Raw genomic sequence first — 25132 nt, 5'->3', positions numbered from 1 at the left:
CCATCGCGCGCTCGCCGGCCCGATGCATTAGCTGGCACCCGTGATCGCACCTAACTTCGGGATTTTTTTCTCGCTCTATTATTAAACGAAAGCACTAGAAAGGGATGCAGTGTGCTTGACTCTACCATGACCCACATTTATCACCTTCTCGTTTGAACAATGAGAGCGCTAAACGTGCGCGTTTGCGGCATGAATTAACAATCGCAGCGTACTGTATATAGCCCACATTGGCTTTGATATCTTTATACTGGTCACTTCAACAGGGCAGAGCTTTAATTAGCACAGTATTTAATTTAAATTTGTACATTCTTTAATATTTTTCGACGCAGTGACGCTCCGTTAAATCCAATTTCAACTAGCGCTGCATTTTCGCGGAAGTACTTTTTATGACACTATCTTTTTGCAGTCGAGCCAGGCAGAGATTGCGGTAATTTAGTTGGACGTCATTGCGTGCGTGAAGCTTCAGAAGCAGGGCAGTGGCCGCAAAAATGATGCGAAATTTACTTTAACGTGATTATGGATTTTTTTAGGGGGGGGGGCATGGGGGGAGGGGTTCAGTCCTAAATGGCTTGGGGCCTCGGTGTAATGCATATGCCGCGCATTTAATACCTGGGCTATAGAAATTTCATTCCTGCTTGAAAGAGAATTTTTTTCTAGTTTTTCGTGCTCTCAAGAGAGATATAATTTTATTGACTACTGTAGAAGTGAGCGTAGCGAAGCGTTGGCTTGAAATTTATGAATGATTGCTGACGGCAACGGACGACTAGATTAAGAGATGGGAATGTGATGCTGTCTTTGTGACTTATTCAGTGTAGCCCATCGAATGCATTCAATTAGCGCTTCAGACGCCCGTGGTGATGCAATATTCAGCGCTGTAAAGGACGATAAGAAAGGATTTAGCCATTCTGTGGCTGGGTCGGTTTCAAGGAAACAATTCGTACTATTTTAGAAACACAGAGCTTAAGAATCTGACGTTATTTTGATAGCATAACTAAATATAAATTGTAAAGATTGCACCTATGGCGAATCTGCTGACTCGCTCCTCACGTGCCGCTAGACCTCGGTATCGCGGTAGACTTTCACAGTCGCGGCGGTCACACGAAGGCCTTCAACGCTCTAAAGATCCATAGCAGGCAAGAAGATGCTCAAAGCTTATTTGCGCGAAGTTTTGGTCCTCCTTTGCATATTATTCTTCCAATCTGTGGCATTAATGACTCTCCCAGATGTCATTCCTTTTGCAATTTGCCAATAAAGCTGTTTCGTAAGAGCTGGAAAAGCTGCCAGCCGCAGCCATTACCATAGATCTGAGAGGGGGGCAGGGTTTTGCCAGTTTTTTCAGCTACTTACTGAAAACATCGCGCCACCCCAACACAAATTTCAGACGCAGAGTACAGGTCTGGAGCATAGAATACACAGCCGCTGTGACACACCAGCACATATCTGGCCAGATGCAATTTTTATTGCAGGTGACTCTTGAAACGTTACACGGAAAACGCACAAAACATCCAGGATAGCACACACTTCGGAAAATATAAATATTCATATAAACCGTCGGTTACAAGTAGCATAAGCTCGAACCCAGTAACATGAAACATTGCATGGTGTTAGCCTCCAGACGATATGCGTGAAAAAGGAACAAATATTATTCAGAGCAGCGCACCAGATGCAACTAAAATTTTACAACATAACATAACTGAAGGAAACGAAGCAGCTGGTTTGTATGCTCACAAAGTTTTGGGCAGGTGGTACAACAAAAAGCCGCGCGATAACACTCATGTACAGCAAGAATTAAGCAAGATTGTCAGCCTCTTGACGAGCTCGCAAGAAGTTTCAAGTATACAGACTAGTTTATGTACCAATCAATGCACAGTACCTCGCAGAGGACGGTGTGATTCGTCGGAGTGAACTCCTTACGTCCGATGTTGTGAATGCACTTTTTTCTGCGACTGATGTCGTTCTTCCCTCGAAGAATCGTGAAAAGCATGAAGCCATTTTCACGCCGGCTTGTGCACTGAAACGCGCAGCAACCCGGCATAACGCGGTGCGAAATGCAGAGTTCGAATTAGATGAATAAAGCTCGACCCGCGACAGAGGAACACGGCCTGCCCATGGCGCTGAAGAAAAACAACAACACAAGCAAAGCGACGCTTTCGCGCGCGTTTCCAAGGCGACGGCTGGGGCCGGCCGCAGCGGCCAATCATCGGTCAGAAAAGCGCCGAGTAGAGAGCCGGGCGAGGAGGATGTGCGAGGGTTGGCGGCGCGGCGGCAAAGTTCACAGAATGGCGCTACTTTCAAATTATCAAGGGGCTTTAGGTAGTATTAAAGCCCCTCAATCTCCCAAAGTAGCGCCATTCACTTCTCTCCTCCTCCGCTCGGCGCGGCCTCGACGGTGGCGCCGCCGGCAGTGGGCCTGCCGTAGCAGACGACGGCTAACACGCTACGGGAGGAAATCTGCGGAAAAGTTCGTTCGAGTCCTGCGGAGCAGTTTTTTCAATCTAGATCTTGCTTTGTCAGTCGGTAACTGGCCTTAAGAATGTCGTGTCGGATTTGCGGAAGAAATAGAGAAAAGCACCATTATTCAAGGCGTATTTAAGGCGTAAAGCGCGCGCACGTTGAAAGTTCGTGTTGCTGAAACACGACACAAGCACGCGGTGTGCTCAGACACGCGAGTAATTACCAGAGTTTCAGGTTTTGACAGCGCGAAAGTATGTGCACGTGGTTTCGTAGGTTAATTTACGTACCTGCAGGATGCTTTTGTTCGGCCGGCGCGTGAGAGATTCCGACTGTGTGCGGTCAGCAATGCCTGGCAGCAGGGCCGTTTCTGTACCGCGCCTTTTACAGATGTACGTAGCTCATGCACAGGTTGTGGTGGCCATGAGCAACGTTTTCACATATAGGCGGTATAGATAATTTTAACAACTTACCAGCATATGAAATCGTTATTTATTTATTACAGTGCAAATGGTTAGAATTTGATAGAAAAGAAAGAAGGAACTTGATGGGACAACTGGAAAGAGGTTCAGAAAATAATTATCCCCCTCCCTCATTGGCACCAGCAACACTTTTGTTGAAGTGCTAATTTTATCTCTGTATACTACGTGCGTCTGTATTCTTTTGCGTTGTAAGTTTTCACAAGGAAGCAGTGTTGCGTTAACTGGAACAGTCAAGGCACACAAGACAGAAGAAAAGTTGATTCTTGGGTTTTACATCCCAACACCACGATCTCATAAGGCACGCCATAATGGGGGCTCTGGATTAATTTTTTTTGCAGCTGGGGTTCTTTAACGCACCCCCAATGCACTGGACACGGGCCCGTTTAGACACGGGCGTCAAAAGAAGAGGTTGGAGGAGCCGTGTCACTTAACAAAGCCGCGCGTTCTTTGCCACTTGCTCGAAGTCAGCCCGCCCGATCTTGTGAATCCACACTTTTCTTCGTTTTGCGTTGCGCCCGGCGGATGGTAAAACAAAAAGCTTTTTGCCGTCACTGGGTCTGTTGTGGCAACCGTAGGCGCAGCAGCACGGCATCGCAATTAAGCACTCGGCCCTAACACATTGTATAAAACTACCGCGCTCCTTCAAACCGCCTGCCGTACTTCGTCGCGGAGGCCCAAAAATGGGGGTCGCAGGCCCAAGATTGGGGGTCGCAGCGCGCTGGAAATAAAAGATATACAAAAGCGCGGCGCCTGCTCTGCGCCGGAAAGAAAAAAATATACAAAAGCGCGGGGCCCGCTTTCACGTGACACAGATTGGCCAATGGGGGAGCGGAGGAGGCTGGGGCGACAGGAGGAGTGGAGGAGGAAGCGCCTGGGTGAGCGGGGTGGCGGAAAGATCTAAGAATGGCGCTACTTTTGGAAAATTGAGGGGCTTTAGGTAGTATGGGGTGTGAGCGCCTCTCGCGGAGAGCCGAGGCGTAAATCGAGGAGGAAAGGAGAGGGCAATGGACGGTCTCCGCGGCACCATTGCGCTATGGTGGCTCTAGCCACCATAATTGCGCGGGCATGAAAAATATAGGAGGCTATGGTTGAACGCTAACGCACGCAAGGGGAGCCTTACGTACGGCAAGATGGCGGCGCCAGTCGAAGTGAGAGCAGCCCGCTTCGGATCTATCGAGTCGTCTGCCTGCACTGCTAGGCTCTATCCTTCCCCACTAATGCTCTTGTTCGCCTTAGATTTGTGTGATGATGCTTCGGCAGCGGCGCACAGGTGACAAATGGGCGTTGTTTGCGGTATACGTCCTCGATTAGCCGGGCAGTAGGCTTAACTAGAGGGTTTGCTCATAGAGTTAGTAGAACAACTCTATGGGTTTGCTAAATGTGTTTGCTGTATCCACCTCGAGATGGCGCCCAAGTGTATTTCGCTCGTTCGCTTGGTGTAAAGCCGCATGTGGAGCCGATGCATGTCATGTTTTCCGCGGCAAAACACAGTAGTGTGGTCGGTGCTGTGGTCACAATGCGTGTGCGTTTTACCAACGACGACGATATGAACCTCGTGAAGGAGGTTTTCGCCTTGAACCCATTCGGATGGACGTCAAGGTGGGCGTCCGTTGGAAAAAATTGGAAAGAAGTGGGAAATACGCTTTCTGGAAGCGAAATTGCCGGCGAAACGTCCCCTCCGGTATAGCTTCGACGCTGAGTGGATCTTGGAACACGTAGAACCTGCGCGGTCGCTCTCATTACCGAAGCATGAGGGCGTCTATGTCATCCCAACTTAAATAGGACACGTAATATGGGTCCCACAGAACACTCAATCGCGGCATGCCAAGATTAATCGGTGTGTTTCGCGACTCTCGACAAAACAACGCTCAAACCGAACACCTACATGCGTGATTAACGCAGCGACTGTGGCTTTCAATAAGCTTGACTTAGGGACACACTTGCGGATTCGGCATTGGATAAGCTCGACATTTCGTGTGGATTTGGCTTTCCAGTACTTTGTGTCTTTACAGCTAGATGGCGTTGTATTGGTTTGCGTTAACGTTAACGCTTTTCTCCGTTCCGCTATTCTAAAACACTACTTTGTGCCGCGCAGTGCAGTCTTTCTTTGCGTTAGCGTTGCGTCGCACGCTAACGCTAACGCAAGGATTTTACGCTATACTAAAACTCTCTATTGTGTCATTTGCACCACGATAGGGCAGTACCACTGATTTCCACTAACATCAGTGGGCCGTGCACACTAAGCAATATTTCGGTCAAATGCAGCTCCTTTTATACTTTTTCAGCTACCTTAGACTTTACTTTAATGAAGTGCAAGCAGCCGTTTCCTTTTTCGCTAAAAAGCTCAATACTTATTAAAAATGTCATGAGTTGTAATTCTAGAGGAGCCCGACAATGCAAACGCTTTTCCGCTTTGCGCCACTGGTAAAAGGACTCTCCGATTATTATTGTTATTATTGTTGTTGTGATTGTTATTGTTGTGGTTGTTGCCGTCGTTGTCGTCGTCGTCGTCATCGTCGTCGTTGTTATTGTTGTCGTTGTTGTTGTTTTATTAAGGCGTGTACACTTGGCGACTCACGGGGTGGCATTTTTGAAACCTTTCCACCGTAGGTAAAAATGTGCTCCGTAAAATGCCCCACAAGTGAAATAGCAGTAATAGACAAATATAGTTTTTATAAGCATGCGATCATTGCGCATATTGTTAAAAAAACATTATGACGTCGTAAAATTGCGACGACAAACGTAAACATCCCTGGCAGAGAGGTGCGCTTCGGGAAGGGCATCCGGCTGGTGCGTAAATCTTTTCCTCTTAAATGTACATTCAGCCAAAATTTAATTTGCATCTGTGGCTGCCCCAGGCTCTCTTGCCTTGCTCTAGCGACCACAAGCAAGTGATATTTAAAACGTATAATGCAGGAAATGCGGTCAGAAAAGCAGCTGCAGCCAAACAATACTTCGTTTGCAAGCATTGATAAGGGCAGTAGAAGCAGGCTTCCGGGACAAGCGTCGCAACTTCCAGCGGCTTCACAACCTCCCGCCTAAAGAATACACGAGGAGGGAGCGTCAGGTGACAGTCTTGAAGCCTAGCCATAAGAAGTACAGAAGACAAGTAAGCCCTAGTCACGTGATAGGCAAGCGGTATATTCTAGTCAGATCGCTTTGGTTTCATCTGCTGCGGGGGTCTCCGATATGCGCACGTGATAGACATTACAAATCGCACTCCAATGCTAGTGAAAGTTCAAGCTTGTAACGCGGTCGAGTCAATGTTATGCCAGTTCGGTAACGTGCCGCACCATCACACGCTGCGTAGACGTGGCTCACCGCTTAAGCAGAAGACAGGCGCCAAGGCTATAGCGAACGAAGGCGTCGGGTAACCGGGATGGTGCCCAACAACCTCAAAAACGACAGGTCACGTTTCGGATCGGTTTCAGGGAAGCGAGAAAGCCTTCCCCCCTGCAAACGTATGCAGCCAACCAAACCGCCCTTCCGGCGCAGTTTCGTTTTGTTTGTGTACGTCTTTTCGGAAACAATGACGCCTTTCGCCCCCGCAAACGGGTAGGTGAGCAAGCGAGCGTCCAGGGTCCGCAGCGACTGCATTTCTATGGCAACAAAATTCGTCTCTTCTTGTGCCCGAGAATGCACTGGCGAGCCGGGGACCCTGTGCATATTTACTGCCCTGCCGGCCTATCGCAATGGCAGACGGTCCTAGTCGACGCTGTCGTTGTGCTCAAAGTCGTCAGCCTCTCAGCAGACCGGCGAGAGCTCAACAGGCGCGTCTCCAACAGCATAACTACGTCACATCCCACAATCTTGCAGAATAATGCATGTAAATCTGAAGGAAACAGGGAGACTTCGGCGTTTAGAGTGCAGGTTTATGCTATTCATTTCTCTCACAACAAAATACGCACAACTGAACCTTTTACTAAGCGAAAACGGGACAGAAAAGTATTTTGCAAAACATCTCGTCTCTTCCTAGGCGGTAGACAGCGGGGTAAAAATTAGCAAGAAAATAAGCAGCGCACTGTAAGGCAATTAAACCATAAGAAATCTTGTTCTTTCAGAATGCGCATACATTCGCATACATGCGCATAGCTCCAAACAAAAGCAGAGCAGAAGCGATGACATAGCCCATCCTTCTATTACTGATAAAAGCCTCATCAGAACGTAGAGAAAACCGGTGACTCGTTGAGCTATTAGCATAACATGTTCTGACACCTTTGAGGAGCCCATATCCAATATTTATATCTTCTAGCACAGTAAGCTGGGATGAGTGATTCACGGTGTCGAACGCCTTAGCCAAATCTAAGTGAACCATTGCTACTTGCCCAGTCCCCTCAGCTACACACCCAAGCACCGATCTCGCAACATGAATGTGACTCTGAATAGACTGGCCTCTTATTCGGCATGTTTGATGATAACCTACCACACATCTTATCACGACTGGCAAACGGTTAGCTATTACCTTGGCAAAACATTTATAACCCACATTGCATAAGGAAATAGGCAGATATCCATACACTTGGTACAGTCCTTTGCATCGTGCACCACCAGGTCGGCCTTATCAGGATGTGCATCCATGAGTAAAAGTATACGGGCCACAATGTCACCGAAGAAACTGAATTTCTTCGTAATTAACAAACATAAACTGGAATTGACAAACACACTGAGCAATTCACAATGCCAATTTGTACTGCAGTCCTCAATTTCAAGTTGCGTTCACAGGCGAAAGAAGAAAACGGCTTTATCGCGCAATCCCTGGTCCGTGTACTTTGGCTCACTGGTGCACTTATAGGTGAATCCGTAAAATGTGGGACCTCCAGAAGTTAAAACATATTTTTGTAAATTGCATTCAGAAACACATCTTGTTAAAACCTTGTTAAACTCTAGGGAAAGCTTTGTGCCTTGTTCAACGAAGCGTCTGCTCTGTTCAAGTGCCGAGGTCATAGATTACCGTTTCATAGTCTCTATAGATGCTAAATTTTTTGGGACATTCTCGAACGGACGCTTAGAAAGAGTATTGACGTTGCGCCATACTGAATTATGGTTGTACCCTTTAAAGATACTGGTGGTGCGCCCTATGAGACGTTCATAGTACTGGGTTTATACAACCTGTGGAGATCGAGACTGTGCGATCGCTATGCCGCAAGCCCTCGATGTACAACACGTTCTATCGTGAAAGTGCAGCTTGTGTGAGATGTATGTATGCTGCGCAGGATATTTCGCCTGACTGGGTGCACTGTTTGGACGCCTATGTGTGTGTTACACAAGTAGGTTAAAGAAAAACTGCTGGAGGGGAGGGAGTGCCCGTCAATTGAAGCCGCCACGTCGACATCTTGCGGGGGACAAAAGCACACCAGTCGACGCAGCGTATCTGTTTCTGGTCGTCGCAGCTTGCCGTGCGTGAACGCACTCGAGTTTCTTTAGGAAAGTTGACGTACATACATTGCATTCACAGGTAAGCGTTATCCTTGTGATTTAAGTATAATTTTGCAGATTAGCATCGCCTAGCTCTAGAATAAAGAAAAAATTTATATTTGGCTTAGAGGAAACGGTCGCCACCAAAGTTCTCAGACCCTGCATGCAATGATGGTGCTAATTTAAAGCACCACCAACACGTGGTAATAATGAAGATAGTAATGAATACTTATGTTTGTTGCGTGTACTGCTAGTTCTCATGCGACATTTTCAGTTTTTAGTGACTTTTTGTTCTGACAGCTTTTATGAGTTATCGACTTCTACACTGCATTTAAGAAGGTGAGTAAACCGTAATTATAGCACGAAACTTTTTCTACTTCATGGCAGCAGCATATTCATGCCAATGAACTGGCAAAATAATGGCAAAATGCCCCAGTACTCTGATATATGTGATCCGGAGACATCCAATGTCGCTCGCCGCATAGCCCAAAGTGCTGCATAAGAACTTAAAAATACGTTGAGCGATTGAAAACCGCTGGAAAAGCTGGCGAAGAGCGCTGCGAAGCTCTTGGTAGGCCGCTTCTTGGCCACCGCAAGATGAGGCCCACCGGCTTCACCCAAACCCATAAGCCAGTATAGGCGACTTCCACTCCAGCAGTTTCTTTTTAACCTCCTTGCGGCTACCCGAGTTTTGATGCCAAAGCATGAAATGGCCTATTGAGCGAAAAAGCCGGCGCCTGTTGTCTGGACAAGCGAAAACCGGCACCTCAATTCATATTGCCTTCCACGCCACGTCACGAGCGCCCCTCGATGGAACAGAGCAGGCGAAATGGAACATGCGGTGCTGCGATAGCGCACGAGGTGTTTCGTGAGGAAAGCGGGCATCGTCACGACGCCACGTCAGCCTTGATCGCAGAAGCCTGTGTTATCCGCGCCTTCCCTGCCCGCGCACGCTCTCTTCTGCGTTCTTTCTGCGTCTAGGTAACGCTAAGTCTAGGTAACGCTAAGTCAAAACGCGCCAAGCAACGCCTCCTACATAGCAGGCCTGTGCACTCTCCCTTATGACGTCATGATACTTCGATAGAAATTTCCATTGCGAAGCCCGGTGCGACAGAAGCAGTAACGTCGAGACCACCGCGGCTTACGCGGGAGCGCCCCCATCAGATTCTATGCAGATTGGCAAGGTAGCATAACGTGGCAGCTTAAAGTGCACCGGCCTTGTGCTTACAAGGAGGCGTTGGTTAAGCATATTGTCAGGTGGTAGTAACTGTGAAGAAAGCAGCCAAACTAAGAAAGATGAAACTAGCGTTTTATTGGGCGAACTTGTGCCCTCAAGAACAGGCTACATTCAAAGAACGGCGTCAGCGGCGAACGCAGTCGGCGGTCGGCGAAAATCTGATCAACGGGTCAAGCGCGTCGGCTTATATACACCAATCGTCGAATGTTCCAGGCTAATTGCTGGGACCCGCGTGTCTTCCACAAAGTGCTACACTATTCGCGTCGCGCATACATGCAATCAGCTCACACAAGGTTCGGCGACAACAGAAAGCGGATGGAACCATCGATAGCATTCCAGAAACTTCCGACACATGCAAGCGCATCCTGCGCTGTGTGATTACATTTGTTAGGCGGTGAAACGTGTCGCACGAGAAAGACAATTGCACACGTGTCAATATCAACGCGCTTGCTTAACCGCTAGGAGTTCGTAACTGGCAATACTTCACAATAGCGTTCAATTGAACATTGATGTATTCGCATTCAGGACTCATTAGAAGTGCTTGGGTGTCCGCATATATTAGTCTGTAGCGATGTTCGCTCTCTCGTATATTGTTTTTTGTTTTCCAGGGAAGAAAGAAAAAAGAAGCGTCGGTAGTCGTATTGTGGAATACTCACCAGCCGCAAGCTTAGCCCGGGTTCCATTCCCGGCCAACGCATGATTTCTTTTTGCTCAGAAGTTTAGCTATTTTAGCAATTTCGTATCACACACGACGATATCTTTATGACGTTTATATATCCAACAAAGAATAATGTCCTGCTTCAAGCAGATAACTTCAATTTTTAGCGCAGTATATCATTATTCACTTTTTGAACATTGTAAATTGCTTAAAAGCTTATTCCTTCCGATTATCTTATCTGTTTTAGCGACCCACGTATATCACGGTCTCACTAATTTACGCGAAATTAACAATAGAGGAGTTACTAGTTATGCAATAACAAAGGATCCTGCTTATTTCTGGTACTGCATGAGCCTTACGTGTGAGATGACAACATGTCAAAGCGTACATGCAACCTTGCTTGTTGTACTACCGTGTAGCTGATCAACTTGTCGTTCAAGACAAGTAGTACCTCCGATACGAGGAGTTGGAGATCCTTGTTAAATGTAGGCTAAAAGAAATAATTCCCGCCGTAAATATATTGCTGGATTGCTACGCACCACTGATAGAAGTGACATAATCTTAAATGAGCTCCTTAGCCTACCAGCCTTATTTGTAAACTTTATCAGAATTTAACGAATTACCTAGGTTGCATTGCACAATTTTACCCCATGAGCGGGATTACTCCGAGGCGCAAGTTACTTGCACTTGAAATCGGAATGCGAAGTTTATTAGTACAAAAGTTTTTTAATAAACAATCAAGCAGCATCTTGAGGGCACACATTCTTATTTAAGAACTACAATTCTCAAATGTGGGGAATTACCACTGAAATTATTTGCAATCTCTCAACCAGTACGAGCTTAGACATCCAGTTGACATCATGAAGCCATAACAAGCCGATGCCTTGGCAGTCTCAGAAGCCCTGTTACGTAGCCACGCTGTAGAGCTTGCCGCAAACATCGATAATAAAAGAGGAAAATTAAGTCCGAAATGAATTGTTGCTTTCTGGGACGCACATGATGAAAAATAATATATGGTTGACAAAATGTACCATATTCTTGAAAAAGTAGGGAGATTGGTGGGTCTTTTCGTTATTGTTAAAAAAAAAGAAATGCTTCTTTTTTTCACAAACGTAACCGCTCATTCTCATCGTTCTGAGAAGAAGAGGAGGCCGAAGAGTAGGCAAACCTGTGGTTTTGGACACAGGCGCATCAGTAACAGTATTGGGAGCAACAGTATTGGGATATAGCCACAGGAACGTTTGCCTAGCCATTTATAATTACCTATGTGGCACAAGAAGAATGCCTTGTTAAAAGTTCTTAGTTTCAAGAATATATTTATTTTTACTGCAGTTTAGAAAATTCAAAAAGTAAAAGCACAAATTCACAGTTCAAATCTTACTATTATTATTCATAATTTACCTTACTCAAGTTTAAGTATATCCTTTTTTTTAACATTCATATCAACGCAAGGCTTAGTATAGTATTGATTTATACTTCATCTCATGTATTCATAGTTTATTTTACATCTTGGATTATTTGTCTTCCTTTCTGTTTTTCGTGTTATTTATTTAATAACCAATTTATTTTATTTTATTTATTCAGTCATATTACCATCTGATTCGTGGCCTATCCTCCTCAGTGGGTTTGTGCCATTACCTGAGCCTTCATCATCACCATCATCACATCGGTGGAACGGGTGGCAGTGTGAAGGACAGCGAAAAATGTCAGGCCAAGGTGAGGCAAACGCCCGTCACATGACCGAATTTCCATTTCACAAACTGGTGCCGACTAGCAGTTCACCTCTTCTTTTTATCTGCAGGTCCCAGTGAGCGGGAGTAAGTATTGGTGCTTATCGTCTCGAACAAAGTTCATTGCGCGGAGAAGGTGCTGGGTCGCAACCTAAGTTATCAGGAGCATGTTTGACATTGCGTTATCTGCTGTAAATAAATGGCTTAGACTGGTTATAGCATTAAGAAGGATAAGGCAGGCAATGCACCATGTTTCTTGTGTATAATACCCGTTTCGAATTCGCAGCAAGTATATTTAGCAAGTGCACATTTTCGAAATTTCGGATACGAATCCAATTGACTCTGTTTGTCTACTTGAATTCAACACAATATTTTGCTAGTGCTAAGTGTTATTGGGCCTCATGGCACCAAGTCAATGCCTGTAAGCGTATATCCTTTGTTTAGGCTACTTAGAGATTCAGCCGATAGACTTGGTGACTCATGAATGCGCTGTTTAAAATGATTCCTAATGATACTTCTTCTAAAGGCATTCTAACTGAGCGGGAGCATAGCTTACTGAGCCATATTGAGAAGTAGTTATTTGTCCACTTAGAATTGTTCTTGGCTGGGTTACACGCAAAGCTATATTTTGGAATATACGTTGTAATTATGGGCTTTTGAACGTTTATAGGCTAATGATCAGGGAACAGCAAATAATATTCGTAATTTTAAGGACGGGGTATAACCAGGCGAAATTATACCAAGTGTTTACTCGACTTCTTGGAACTGACATTGTGGTTTGCTTTTTGCAGTTCTTATATTCCGACGTTTCCCTCATAAACAATGCTGACATATCTTACTGTTAATTTCTGTTTTTATTCGTTTCAACAAAAAGACGCTATTTAATCTGCCCTGCACCTTGGTTAGGCAATCTGCACCACTGTTGCTTTTTATTTTTACACTGTCAGTGACGTCATGAGAATGGTTATCATGCATGTAGCTACTGCAGTCAACGGCGTCAATTCATTGATAAAGCAAGGTAACACTGCTTTTATTCACTGGCCCTGCACAACCGAAGCGTTCATTGCAATCACCAAGCTGATTCTGTAAGATCACCCATGCGAATCAATCCTGGGAATTCTATGGCGCGCATTTAGTGGATCGTACGGGGAATACTCAGTAACTGTCAGAATTATGCATTGTGCACATTTTTCTTCGCTTTATGCTGTCTGAATGCTTTAACTTCCTAGGTGCTCGCATCAAGCGCTCTTGCTTTTTACGAAATTGTGGTAAACGGTGCAAGAAACACAACTACGTAGTTAGAGAAATGTTATAAGGGTAGTGTTTTAGTTTGACCTAATTCAGGCATTGCTTCGGTTTTGAGATTTTATTCGATGCTCGTTATGTGTATTTCTAATATTTGTTCTTATGATGTGAGGAAAAATGCTCGTTTCTTTCTATGTAGGAAAAATTCTTTTGAAATAGGGCTCTCGAGAGTGTTATCTGTGAAAATTCTTTTATATAGATAAACGCAAACTGTAATTTGAACCTTACTTGTGTATGCCGTTTATAATTATGTGTTGATTTAGTGTACTTTCGGGAACACTGCATGACTGCTCGTTAACCTGCAGTCGAAGGCGTTATGAAGTTTTTCACACATTGCGCCTTTAGTCTTAGCTTCTCCATCCATGAACTGCCGAAGAACTACGTTTAACTAGCAGGGGACTTCGGAAAGCTAACTGCCTTATTGTACAGTTCTTTAATGCAATTTCTTGTTGAGCTTATGGAGCCATCAAATCGGGTGTACTTAATGGTTTGTCGGCAGATAGATTAGTTCTTTTGATGAATCCAAAAGGATTTTGCATTTGCATTTTTGCATTTTTGCAAGAACATTTGCATTGCAGGATAAACTTAACGCTGACCTAACGAATGTTCATTCATGGTGTGTAAAAAACAAGCTAACCATTAACCCATCTAAGACAACATTTATGGTATTCCATTCTTCAAAATCTTTGCACATTGATTCTATTGTAGTGTCTCTAAATAATAATGTATTTGCAAGATCCACGTCTACTAAATTTCTTGGTGTAGTACTAGATGAAAACCTAAAGTTCCAGTGTCATATTCAATCACTTATTCAAAAAATCTCATTTGGTATTCACATCATAATAAAAACTCGCTCTTTTTTCCAGCAAACCATTCTCATGTCTTTATATTACGCGTATATACACAGTCATCTCTCATACTGCCTGTCATCTTGGGGTAATACATATACCACACATCTTCATCAGTTAGAAGTTTTGCAAAAGCAGGCATTACGATTAATTGCATTCCAATCGCATACATCTCCCTCTGCTCCAATATTCCGTTCCCTAAATGTTTTACCTTTGCGCATGTTATTCAATCATAAGCTCTCGCTACTTATGTTTCGTCTTATAAATACCCAGTTTAATATTCCAGGTTTTAGTCGCTCTAGCCTCATCAATTATAACAACACAAGATTTTCAGCTCAACTCAATCTTCTTCTTCCAAAAGCAAGAACTAACTATGGGAAATTTACCGTCGCGTTTTCAGGCGTTTCTGTTTGGAATTCTATACCATCTGACATGAAGACATCTACATTATTATCATTCAAACGTAGAACGAAGGAGCATTTCATGAACACTTTATCTGACGCGTAGCATAATTTAACAAACCTAGAATTAATTAGTATGTTGTTCACTTTACCATTACGCAATGTACTTTTCAATTACCGAGTTACTCAATTTTGCCTTAAATGATACATCTCCTCGTTGTTAGCTTTACGTGCCATTTATCCTCGTTTTAATTGTTGCATGTTATTTTTAAGATTTCTTCAATTATTTTTTCTTCTTAACTCTGTGAATATACCTGTGATATGGTTAACAGATTTTTTTTCTATCTTATCGTTTATTTCCAATGTAGAAACTGTATAATATATCACATGACTCACTGTTTGCCTCGATCCTACTATCCCCTTTTCATGTTTTGTTAGGAGGTCCCCCCGACAGTTGTTACTTCGGGACCTCCAAATGTTGTACTTATACCCATCTTGTATTTCTTTTGTCAAAAATAAATATTGATTGATTGATTGACATTTTACTTTATTACTGTGTCATGTTTAGGTCACAGGAATGGTATTTAAGGTTGGCAAGTTAGCTGATTTTTAATGATGTCCACAGTCAGTTTAACTTCACTATCTTCATAAAAACTCGAACTATTGGCGTGCTTTATAGTGGGGCGTAGTCCCTGCATTTCTTTCTTGTCGTAGATACAACCGCCCAAGGTGCAAACACTTCTAAATAAATTTTCGCTCTTGCTCCTTTAATTCATAAAATGCATGAATGCCACCCGCTTATAAAAGTATGGAGTGGCATCCAGTGTGATAAGGCCTGCGATTATCATTTGCATTTCTTCGACTACACCTGCTATGCATACGTAATCTTCAACTTTGGAAGTAAGAAGAAAATGTACTAAAATATTTTTTATTGAACGATGCTTATACGCCCTACTATTTATATTAGATTTAATACAGAAACTTCGTTGTTCGAACAGTCATTAGTACGCGTTAACAGAGCATACTCTTGGGCTAGTCTATTCATAGTCAAAGCAATAAGCGTATGACATTAACAAGACATGCACATGAAAGGTGATAGGGCATCGGTGTCCTTGCGCACACTTGTGTTAAATTAATTAATTAAATCCTAGGGTTTTACGTACCAAAACCGCGTTCTGATTATGAGGCACGCCGTAGTAGGGGACTCCGAATTAATTTCGATCACCTGGGGTTCTTTTTAACTTGCACTAAACACGATTGTGTTGCGGACACCTTTCTTTTGTCCATTGTGTTACCGCTACGGTTATAACTTTAAGAAATAACTAATTTTGCAAACAGTTTGAGACCGCTAAATGCGTGATGGACAAGTATACGCCGCAGAGCAAACGTATACAGGAACGAATAACACACAAAAAAAGCATCGCGAACACCTAACGCTAGCGCCTTGTTTGGCTTCCTTGTGCTCGTTTATACGGCAGTTTTATCGCGGACCTTGTATTAGGTTATAGCTTCGCCTGTGAATATTTTCAACACGAGTCCTCTATACTGGAACACGTAATGACATTTTTTCTATGAATAAAAAATGGTTTAGACCGCCTCATCGATTATTAGACGGATATAGCAAAAGAAATTTGTTGGAGAGATTAGCGTCCCCAAACAGCACGTTGGTTTATGAAGGACACCATAATGGAGGACAGTTTTCTGCATCTTCACTACGTGACATTATCGACTAACCAGGTTAGCGTGAAGGCTGTATTGTTGCTGTATTGTATTGAAGGCTGTAGTTTAGCGCGCGAATTACTCAGTGCCACGCCCACCTCATGGTCATTTCAGAAAGTCCCCTAACGTCGCTCAGCCCTCTCGCGCCTCGCCGAAGAAGCGTCGCCGTCAAAGCGACAGCGGAACCAACGGTGAGCACTACGCCAGCAGCAATCTGTGCAATTAGGGGTAAACTACTGTTTCAGGTATTGCCGGATAATTTTAGAGAAACAAGTGAAACACTGTGTGAAAAGGTGCCGAAATAGGCAGCGTCTTAGGTATTGCCGGATAATATTAGAGAAACAAGTGAAACACTGTCTCAAAAGATGCCGAAATATGAAGCGTCATTCACGCGTGTCGAGCCCATAATGGAGCGGAGTATTTTGTCATAATATTATATAAAAATAATGCCCAATTTAACTTTGATGCAGTTACGCATGTTCCGTGCATTTCGTGTATATTTCTTATATTTTCTGTATTTCGTGTTGGTGTATTTTAACTCATGCTCGAGTTTCTTCAACTCAACTGCACGAGAGCAGTGGGTATTTTGAAAGAGAGGAAGAAAATTATTGGGCGCAAGGGCTGCTAATGGAAGCGCTGACGCTGCTGTCGTTCTTATGTCGAAAGTTGGATCACGTGACACCACTTCGCCTCGTTTCAGTAGCGCCGCAACGGCTTGCAGTTAGCCGTCTTTTCGTGCAGTTTAGGAGGCGAGCGTTCATATCTTTGTCGAAGAACTTTGTTCCTGACTGTCGACAACCACCGACTATCGTATTAGATGCGAAAACGTCGCAATGGAACCCCACCCCAGAGGCTTGTGGTGTCCCCACTAAGTTAGCGAGACACGCTTGTTTCGGTTTGCGTTCGGTTATTTGGTGTGAAAACGCACTGTGCTGTACTAATTACATCTGGCGAACGTTCTCATTTGTCGTTGTGGACGTGTTATTCTAGCAATTCCTCGGCGCGGTGTCCTAACGTAACTTTTTGCGAAAGACATGCAGTCCACACTGGCAGGTTTTGGTATTGTGAATAAGGGGGGGAAAGGCTGTTCGCATGCGTTACGTTTCTTTTTTACGGAGAATTTAGTAAGCTTTCAAAAGAAGAAGCGCCGACAGAGACACCACACCAATGAAGAAACAACATTGAAAGGACAGGCGCCTTGTCCTGCCAATGTTGTTTCTTCATTGGTGTGCTGTCTCTGCTGGCGCTTCATCTTTTGAAAGCTATGAACCAACTAGCCCTACAACGTGGTCTACTGTAATCTAGTCAGGAATGCTAACGATGGTGGAGTACCAACACCTCATGAATATATTAGCCAGTTTCTAGTGAAATGCGCACAAATATGACCCATATGCAGCCATCACAGCTTTAAGATATATACTTTTTTTGTTTCTTGACGTTCAATACACTAAAAATTACATTATGGCGTTTTACGTGCCAAAACCAAAATGATTATGAGGCACGATGTAATGGAGGGCTCCGGATTGATTTTGACCACCTGGGACTCTTTAGAGTGCACTTAAATTTAAGTATACGCGAGCGTTGTCCCATTTTGTCCCTATCGAAATGCGGCCGCAGCTAGCGGTGTCTAATCAGCGACCTCGAGCTTAGCAGCGCAATGCCGTAGCCACTGGGCTACCACGTCGTGTGGCGATATGGAAGAAATCACCGCTCAAGCGCTTTGTACAGATGGTTAACCGGCGAAGCTCAAACGTGCAGCCCCGGTTCTTATCACTGGGTTAATCCCGACGGTTCATTAAACGACTGCTTGTTAGGCTGGCGGTTCCCAGGTACGCAGTTGCTGCTTGCGTTCGGCTGCACGAGTCTGTTCTTGTTCCCGTGCTGCAGCTTCGGTGCAGCGTAGAAGAGTTCGTTCCCAATTCTGCACGCGGCGTTGCTCATCGAAAGCTGCCTGCTCCTCAGGAGTGCGTATGACGCGTGGCCTACCCATTCCGGAGCCGGAGAGAAACTGCTGCGCGCGCGCTCGGCTGCGACGGAGAATAACGACGTCACTTCTGGGGCAGCTAATCCAACACCACCTAGACAACACAAGGCCTTTTCACTCCAATTCATCACGTCATGTTCCCTGGCCTGACGGCCATAAAAGCTAATGGAGATGATCCCGAGTATAGACAACGGTGACGTCACTGCTTTCATCATGCCAGTCTTGTCAATGGAAATTTCGGGCCAGGTAGCGTGACGTCATGGACCTGAGTAAACAGGTCTTGTTTGGTCTAGGTGGTGTTGGCTAAACAAGCGCCTCTATTTCTTTTTCTTTTTCTTGTGCGCATACGCATGGCGTTGCACCGGGGGAGTTTTCGGCGCACTGCCGACTGACAGACAGACGGACGAATCGGCAAGCCATACATTGCTCCGCTGTAAAACAACACCTACAAATTGACGCCCCTACTCTGTGTCATTCAGTGCTAAACAATTTAGGCACGTCATTTCCCGCCGTTGTCCGCTGCCTATCCATCAGAAATAATTGAGACTCTCATGCTGTGGAAATATTTGACACTCACGCCGAAATTTAACCGAATTTGAGACTCTCTACGTCTGACAAAAGTCGTTTTTGAACATTTTAGTACTAATTAGGTCGTGCCTATGGGTCAAATAGGAAGACGATAGATGCTTACATCACAGAGTCAAGCTGATATGAACCAGTTAGCGTGGACAGTAAATGGGCAAATACGATGTCTCGACTGAACCAACAGATTAACGGATGTATGCCGATGTGGTTAAAGAGAAGCCGTACCCACAAAGAGAGGTTAAACATTGTACGAAGGACAATCCTTTGTGTTCAAGCCATCTAAGCGCTAGCAATTTACACGACACGTTAAGATACCGCGCGCACTGCTTCCCGCGTAAACGGTGGCGTGAGTTCTTCCCCTGGGGCACAAAAGCTACAGTACTTGCAATGAATGGTGTTTATACTTCAATGTAGCACGAAAGACAAGGGACAGTACTAAAAGCAGGTCATATAGACCAGCTCTGCGCAGGTACCAGACCGCTCGTTTTGTGTATTTTGTGTGTGCGTATGTTCCCGTAAATTTCCGCGCTAATTTCAAGTATGCATTCTCTGCCGAATCTGCATGCCTCTTGGTCGAGTGTCGTGTCGCGTGATCTTGCGTAAACGTATATGTTTGCTCTGAAAGCGCGCCACCAAGTTTTAGCGATTGCTGCAGGTTACACAAAAGCAAGCGCATCTGTCCATTACAGCAGGGCATAGATGTCATGCAGACTGTACACGCAGGAAGGTTTATAAAATGGGCAAGAAAAACAGATCTATCAAAACAAAATACTCTATCGGGTAAACGTAATCGCAGCAAATGGCCAAAACTGCGTGCCCTTACATTGCAACACGTTGTGCGTCCGGCGCCGCCAGAGCTGACGTTCCGCACGCGATCCGGCTTAACACGTCCCTTGAGCGCTGGCGGTAGACGGCAGCTCGGTATGCCTCGCGCCCTATCGGACTAAGCGGAGTTTGCAAGCCTGCAGGCGTGCACTGTGGGCGGTTTTCACGGTGGGGAAGGAGCTGCCAGCTGGTGCTGCCCTGTAGGAAACATGGCTGAGCACTTAAGCAAGGGGGTATGGTTGGGGAGAAAGGGTAGGAATGTTGGGATGGCTTCGCGCTGCCGAGGTCGCTGGTTCAATCACGGCCATAGTGTCACATCTCTACAGCGGTGAATTGAGACAACGCTCGTTGTGCTTACGTATTGGTAAACGTTAATGAACCACAGCTGGTAAAAATAATTGTGGAGGCGCTCGCTATGGCGTGCCTCAGAATGACATCGTGGTTTTGATACGTAGAACCACTAAACCTAATTTTAGCTTCCACATAATAAATAACACACTTTTGCACATACAAACTCAGTGGAACGTATGGAGGACGAGTTTAGGATTGCGTCGGACTAATTTATTCTGTAGGCACCTAGTGCGCATGCAATCATTTTCTATCATTGTGCATTTCGCTCTGCTGCAGGGGAAGGCGGTCGAAACCCGTGCTTCCTGTGCATGGGCACCTGTTTCCTGCTGACCGCCATGTTGGTCGTGCTCGCCGGCGTTGTCTTGCACTTCGTCAGGCCCAGTAAGTGCGTGCGTGCAGAGAAATGTGCAGCCTGATGCCACTGCGTATACGCAAGGAAGGTGTCGATGCCTATAGATCAAAAAGAAATGATGTAACTATGTGCGATAATCTAGGCTTTTCTTGTCTACTTAGTTTTATTTAAGGGTTAGAAATGCGCGCGCAAACGTCCATCCCAGCAGGCACTATAACGGTATAGTTTTAAGCGCCCCAACCTAGTGGAGCGTGTGCCTTTTTTTTTCGGAAGTTAAAGCTTGAGCAATAAGTCACGTCAAGAACACGTCGTACAACAAATGCGTGAGACCAATGATGGGTTCCCCCACCAAACGTCAACGGAGAGAAAATGTACTGAACCGATCGCGTGCTAAATTTGAAATGTTCTACGCTATAGTACTTTCCGAAGCACCATATTAAACGGATCTCAAGTGCACACAGCATCGTGCGCGCTAACGTTCACCTGTCAGAATAAAACGCACACCGATGCTCGCGCATGAGCGTATGTTTCCTGGTATTAGTCCACGCCCCTAGGAACTGCTTTACTGTTCAATATATGCAGCTTGTATTTCCAACCCAACTTTAGCGATACATGCGCAAATCTGAGCACTTCTGTTTCTTTACAGTGTGTTAGTCAACTGCTGTATGCCGCAATGCAACATTGAGTGGATGAAGAACTGCTGAAAACCATACAATATCCTATCTTTTTTTCCCACATTGCACACAAGGTGGCTATCTGTTGCACTCGTTGCGTTCTACAGCAACATTTTCCCTTCTGGACCCACCACGCTAGCTCAGTGGCTGTGGCGTTGACCTTACCCTGACAGGACCTTGCCCCGGCGCTGGCTCAGGGCGAGGTCACGTAGCCGATCTCGCGACCACGGCGGCCGCATTTCGATGGGGGAGAAGCTCAAAAATGCCAGTCTAGTTAGCTTTAGGTGCAATCCGGAAGTTTCGTACTGCGGCGTGCCTCAAAATGAGATTGTGGTTCTGACACGTACTACAAGGGCTTTTTTTCTGGTTTGTTTTGGACTGGGACAATCGAAGGATTATGCTCGAATTATTGTCCTTTTCGCGCTAGGTAAGTGTTCAAAGCGATGCCCCACCCACGATATCAGCAGGATCAGCCGGCTGTGGGCTGGGGGCTATAAGACGGCAATATAATCTAGTATAAGGAATCGCTGCATTATGCCACCAGCCCTGTGTTCGTTTAATGATAACGAGCTCTGACTGGCACGTCACTTGCATCCAGTAAAATATGGTGAAAACACAGGATCGTTAACACTCATGACAAAGAAATATCTATGGCCACACCTAAGCAATTCTTGTAGCGTGCAAATGCGAGAGCACTACTTGTCGCTGAGTTATGTCCTTGAGTTTAGTGTTGCCGCGAAATGATGCTGCGTTTAGCGATGCTGCGTTGAACATGCGTCCTGACTAAAGCCTCCTATTACGAGCATCGACCTGCCGCAGCGTAGAGCCGAAGGCCGATTAGTGCACACGAACACGTCCGCATTCGTTAGAGAGTGATTTGGCGCCACTCATACGCACGGGCAACCACGAGTCCCGTTTCGACAAACTATGCGGAGAACATTTTTTTCTTTTGTCACCGAAACAGTCTCCGAGCTCGACGGGTCGTACATGATCTCCTGGCTTGCCGTTTAGAAGGCGACGCCTGCAGCACCACTGCATGTCGGTTCGCTGACCGACGCACACGAACGGGTATCACGTAATATGTCTCTTGTCATTCGGGCTCATCCGTGTTTCCGTGAGGCAAATTATGTCACCTCTGTTAACTTTCACATAGTGCGCCACGTCATGCATGTGTTGCGGTAGAAAACGCACTGTTTAGATAAAGGAAGGTAACGTAATTTGTGTACCGTTGTTCTGCCACGGCTTTCTGGTTAGGGCGGGGTCGCGAAAGGTACCTAGTAATGCTCTAGCATTAAAGATTCTAAATACAGCTTTCAATTTCTTTTTCCTCTCTCTAGGTCTGCGGATCAATGGCACGGCCGCTGGTAAGCACCACGGAAAGTGTGGGTGACTGGGCGACATATTTCTGTAGGCCGCATAAACTTACAAGTACAGCACAGGAGGGCGCACGCAAGCACCATATGATGATTCCCACGTTCACTGCTAGAGAGAGAAGCGTCTTGGTAACAGCGAGCTTTTCGTATGATGTTAACGTACACTGCAATAAGTGTACTGTAGAATCCCAATTTATGGTCTTCCTCTCGTGTGTAAATCGTAAAGCGTCAGCTGCTACCTCACTAATATGCAAGAATCTAACATGAACTATAAATGGGCTGCGCAAGTTGCGCAAGAAAAGAAAGAAATGGAGGACAGGACACAGCACAGACTCCCAACCTTAGTTCATGAAACGACATCTAGGAAGCTTATAGAGGTAACCTAATCACGCACGCCACTGGGACAACCCATATGCGCAAAACCTGGACAATCAAATTACCACCACAGATAAGGATTGTGCACACGATATTCCACGAGCTAAAATACGGCAGAAAAAAAGCTCATCCTCAAGGCTTTTTGAGAGATATCAACAGCAAAACCGAAAAAAAAAATATTAACAAAGACAACAGAGTACGCAGTAAAATCCAAAAAAGAGGTTCAAGGCCTTTTAAAAACGCCTTGAGCATAGCTTTTTTTCTGCTGTACTACATTTTTTTTTGTCACTGAAAGATAGTCTGCACACTCCGTGTTTGTGGTGGCCATTTCATCGTCCAGGTTGTGCGCGTCCGGGTGGCGCATCTGATTAGGTTGTTTTTTATACAATTTCTATCGGTCATTTCATGAAATGAAGTTGTGCGTAATCTGCGCTCAGTCGTGTTGTCTTTTTTTTTACTTCTCTTGTACAACTTGCGCAGCATGTTTAAAATTCACGTATAAACAAGCTGGTCCGAAACAAAGTATTATTGTTAATATATGAGCAGTCTCGTTTTGTATAGTGTTCTCATGAGATCATATGATGCCATAGCTTCATGCAGACCCTTGCTTTCTATTTGCCCGACCGTAAGCCGCAAACAGTCACGCCCCTCGCGGGCGTCTTCAAGACGCGTGACAGTTACGCTCCTCAGGGGCAATGTTTCGGTTTTTATGCGAAGCATACTAGCCGCACAACCACGCTCTTCCTTGCTGCGCCGCGCGCGGCCGCGTAGCTACCATATGACGTCATAACAGCTGCAAAAGCGGAGGCTCAACTCGTGCGCTCGCTTGCGGCCGCGTTGCTACAAAGCCGGGTCTCAGCTCGTGCGCTCGCCTGCATGAGTTGTTTCTTCGTCTAGCCGAACCAAGTATAGCCAAGCAACAGCAGTTCACCAGGCTAAACAGTGGTTCAACAACTAAAATAAAGGCTAGTATGTCCTGGGCTTAACCTTATCTAAGCCACAGCCATTTTTTTAGGTGAAATTGGGTGGAATTTATGACGCTGCGCAAATCGGCAATGTCGCCTTCTACCACGTCTAGAGCCGGCTCTAAGCTCATCGCATGACATTTCGTGCACGAGTCCTTATCTAGACCTGAGGTTGAACAGCGCGAATAAAACAGGGACACGAGGAAACAAATACCACACACAAGCGCTGACTGCCAACTGGAAGTTTACTTGAAATTCTCCAGCCATGTTATACCATCTTCAGCATAGGCACGTGTACACCAGTCGCAAAACCATCTGCAGATCAGCAACATCATAATCATTCATCCGAAAAAGCTATTTCTTTTCCCGGCAAGGCAAGAAAAGCAGCACTTACACATTTATCTCCTTCCTTTATAATGTAGTAAGCCTCTATTATTTCTCTTTCCCTCTTACCTTTTCCTTTTCGTCTGACTTTCAATTAAAAAAGATTCCCTATATTTCATAAATACTTCCGTAATGGTTACATCGAAGCGTTCTAAAGTATATGTATCCGTGACAAATGCGAAATCAAGGAAGTCCCTTTGTTACGACATTTATTTTGCTCTAGAATGCGTTCGAGAGAAATTTGGAATAAATTTACAAAAAGTACCGCGTGTATAGACGAAGAAACAGCCATCGCCGCAGCTTAGTCGCCAGAGTACTGCCTGTGCTATGTGCTGGTGCCTAGTTGAATTATGAAAAATCACGTGTTTAAAGTTTCAGAATAAAAGGAAGCCTTACCTTTGGTACCATTCGGATCCCTATATTACAAGTCAAGTGAAACGCAGGAACGCTGAATTCTATACCCGCCTTGGTTGATTTGTGGCTGTGGTGTTGGGCTGCTAAGCACGACGTCGCGAGATCGAATTCCAGCTGCGGTGGCCGCATTTCGATTGAGGCGAAATGCGAAAACGGCAGTGTACTTAGATTTAGGTGCACGGTAAAGTACCCCAAGTGGTCCAAATTTCGGCCGTCCCCTATATATTTTTTTCTAACTGCGTTTTCTGCAGATGTGTTAAAGAAAGAAAGCGGATTTCTACTCACTCTGGGACGCACAATCTTTGCTTAGGCCCTCAATACATTCATAAAAAGTGCCGAAGCTTGCCACACTTAAAAGAGTAGCAGTTTCGCCCCGAAGGCGACGCATTGATTGCGATAGCAAATTATTAGACAGTTCTACGAAGTAAGGATAATAGTTTTATGGGCACTATAAGCTTGTAAACATTCGCTAACTAAATTAACAAGCATGGTGTAAAGCAATGAAGGGGGCTAGTTGGTGAACGTTCACGATTATCTTGCGCTTAGTGTTACACTGATGATTTTAAGTAAAGGACAGGACGTGGACGTACGTAGCGCAACGCAC

General features: G+C 45.1%; 1 protein-coding gene across 3 annotated transcripts in view; it reads left to right on the top strand.

Annotated features, from left to right (window-relative positions):
• Positions 1-11881: 11881 nt before the first annotated feature.
• LOC135905366 (kunitz-type serine protease inhibitor bitisilin-3-like) overlaps positions 11882-25132 on the top strand; it is a 39158-nt gene continuing 25907 nt past the window's right edge. The window contains exons 1-5 of one of the 3 annotated variants that reach the window (XM_065436393.2): positions 11882-11959; positions 12045-12060; positions 16361-16437; positions 20268-20372; positions 22355-22381. In XM_065436393.2, coding sequence (XP_065292465.1) covers positions 11947-11959; positions 12045-12060; positions 16361-16437; positions 20268-20372; positions 22355-22381 — 238 coding nt within the window. In that variant the 5' untranslated portion in view covers positions 11882-11946. The remainder of the gene's footprint in view (positions 11960-12044; positions 12061-16360; positions 16438-20267; positions 20373-22354; positions 22382-25132) is intronic. The other 2 variants (XM_065436395.2, XM_065436394.2) reach the window with 2 other exon arrangements.

Source organism: Dermacentor albipictus, chromosome 3, assembly GCF_038994185.2.
Source record: "Dermacentor albipictus isolate Rhodes 1998 colony chromosome 3, USDA_Dalb.pri_finalv2, whole genome shotgun sequence".
In the NCBI taxonomy this organism is placed as follows: domain Eukaryota; kingdom Metazoa; phylum Arthropoda; class Arachnida; order Ixodida; family Ixodidae; genus Dermacentor; species Dermacentor albipictus.
This window is presented reverse-complemented; position numbering and strand designations above follow the sequence as displayed.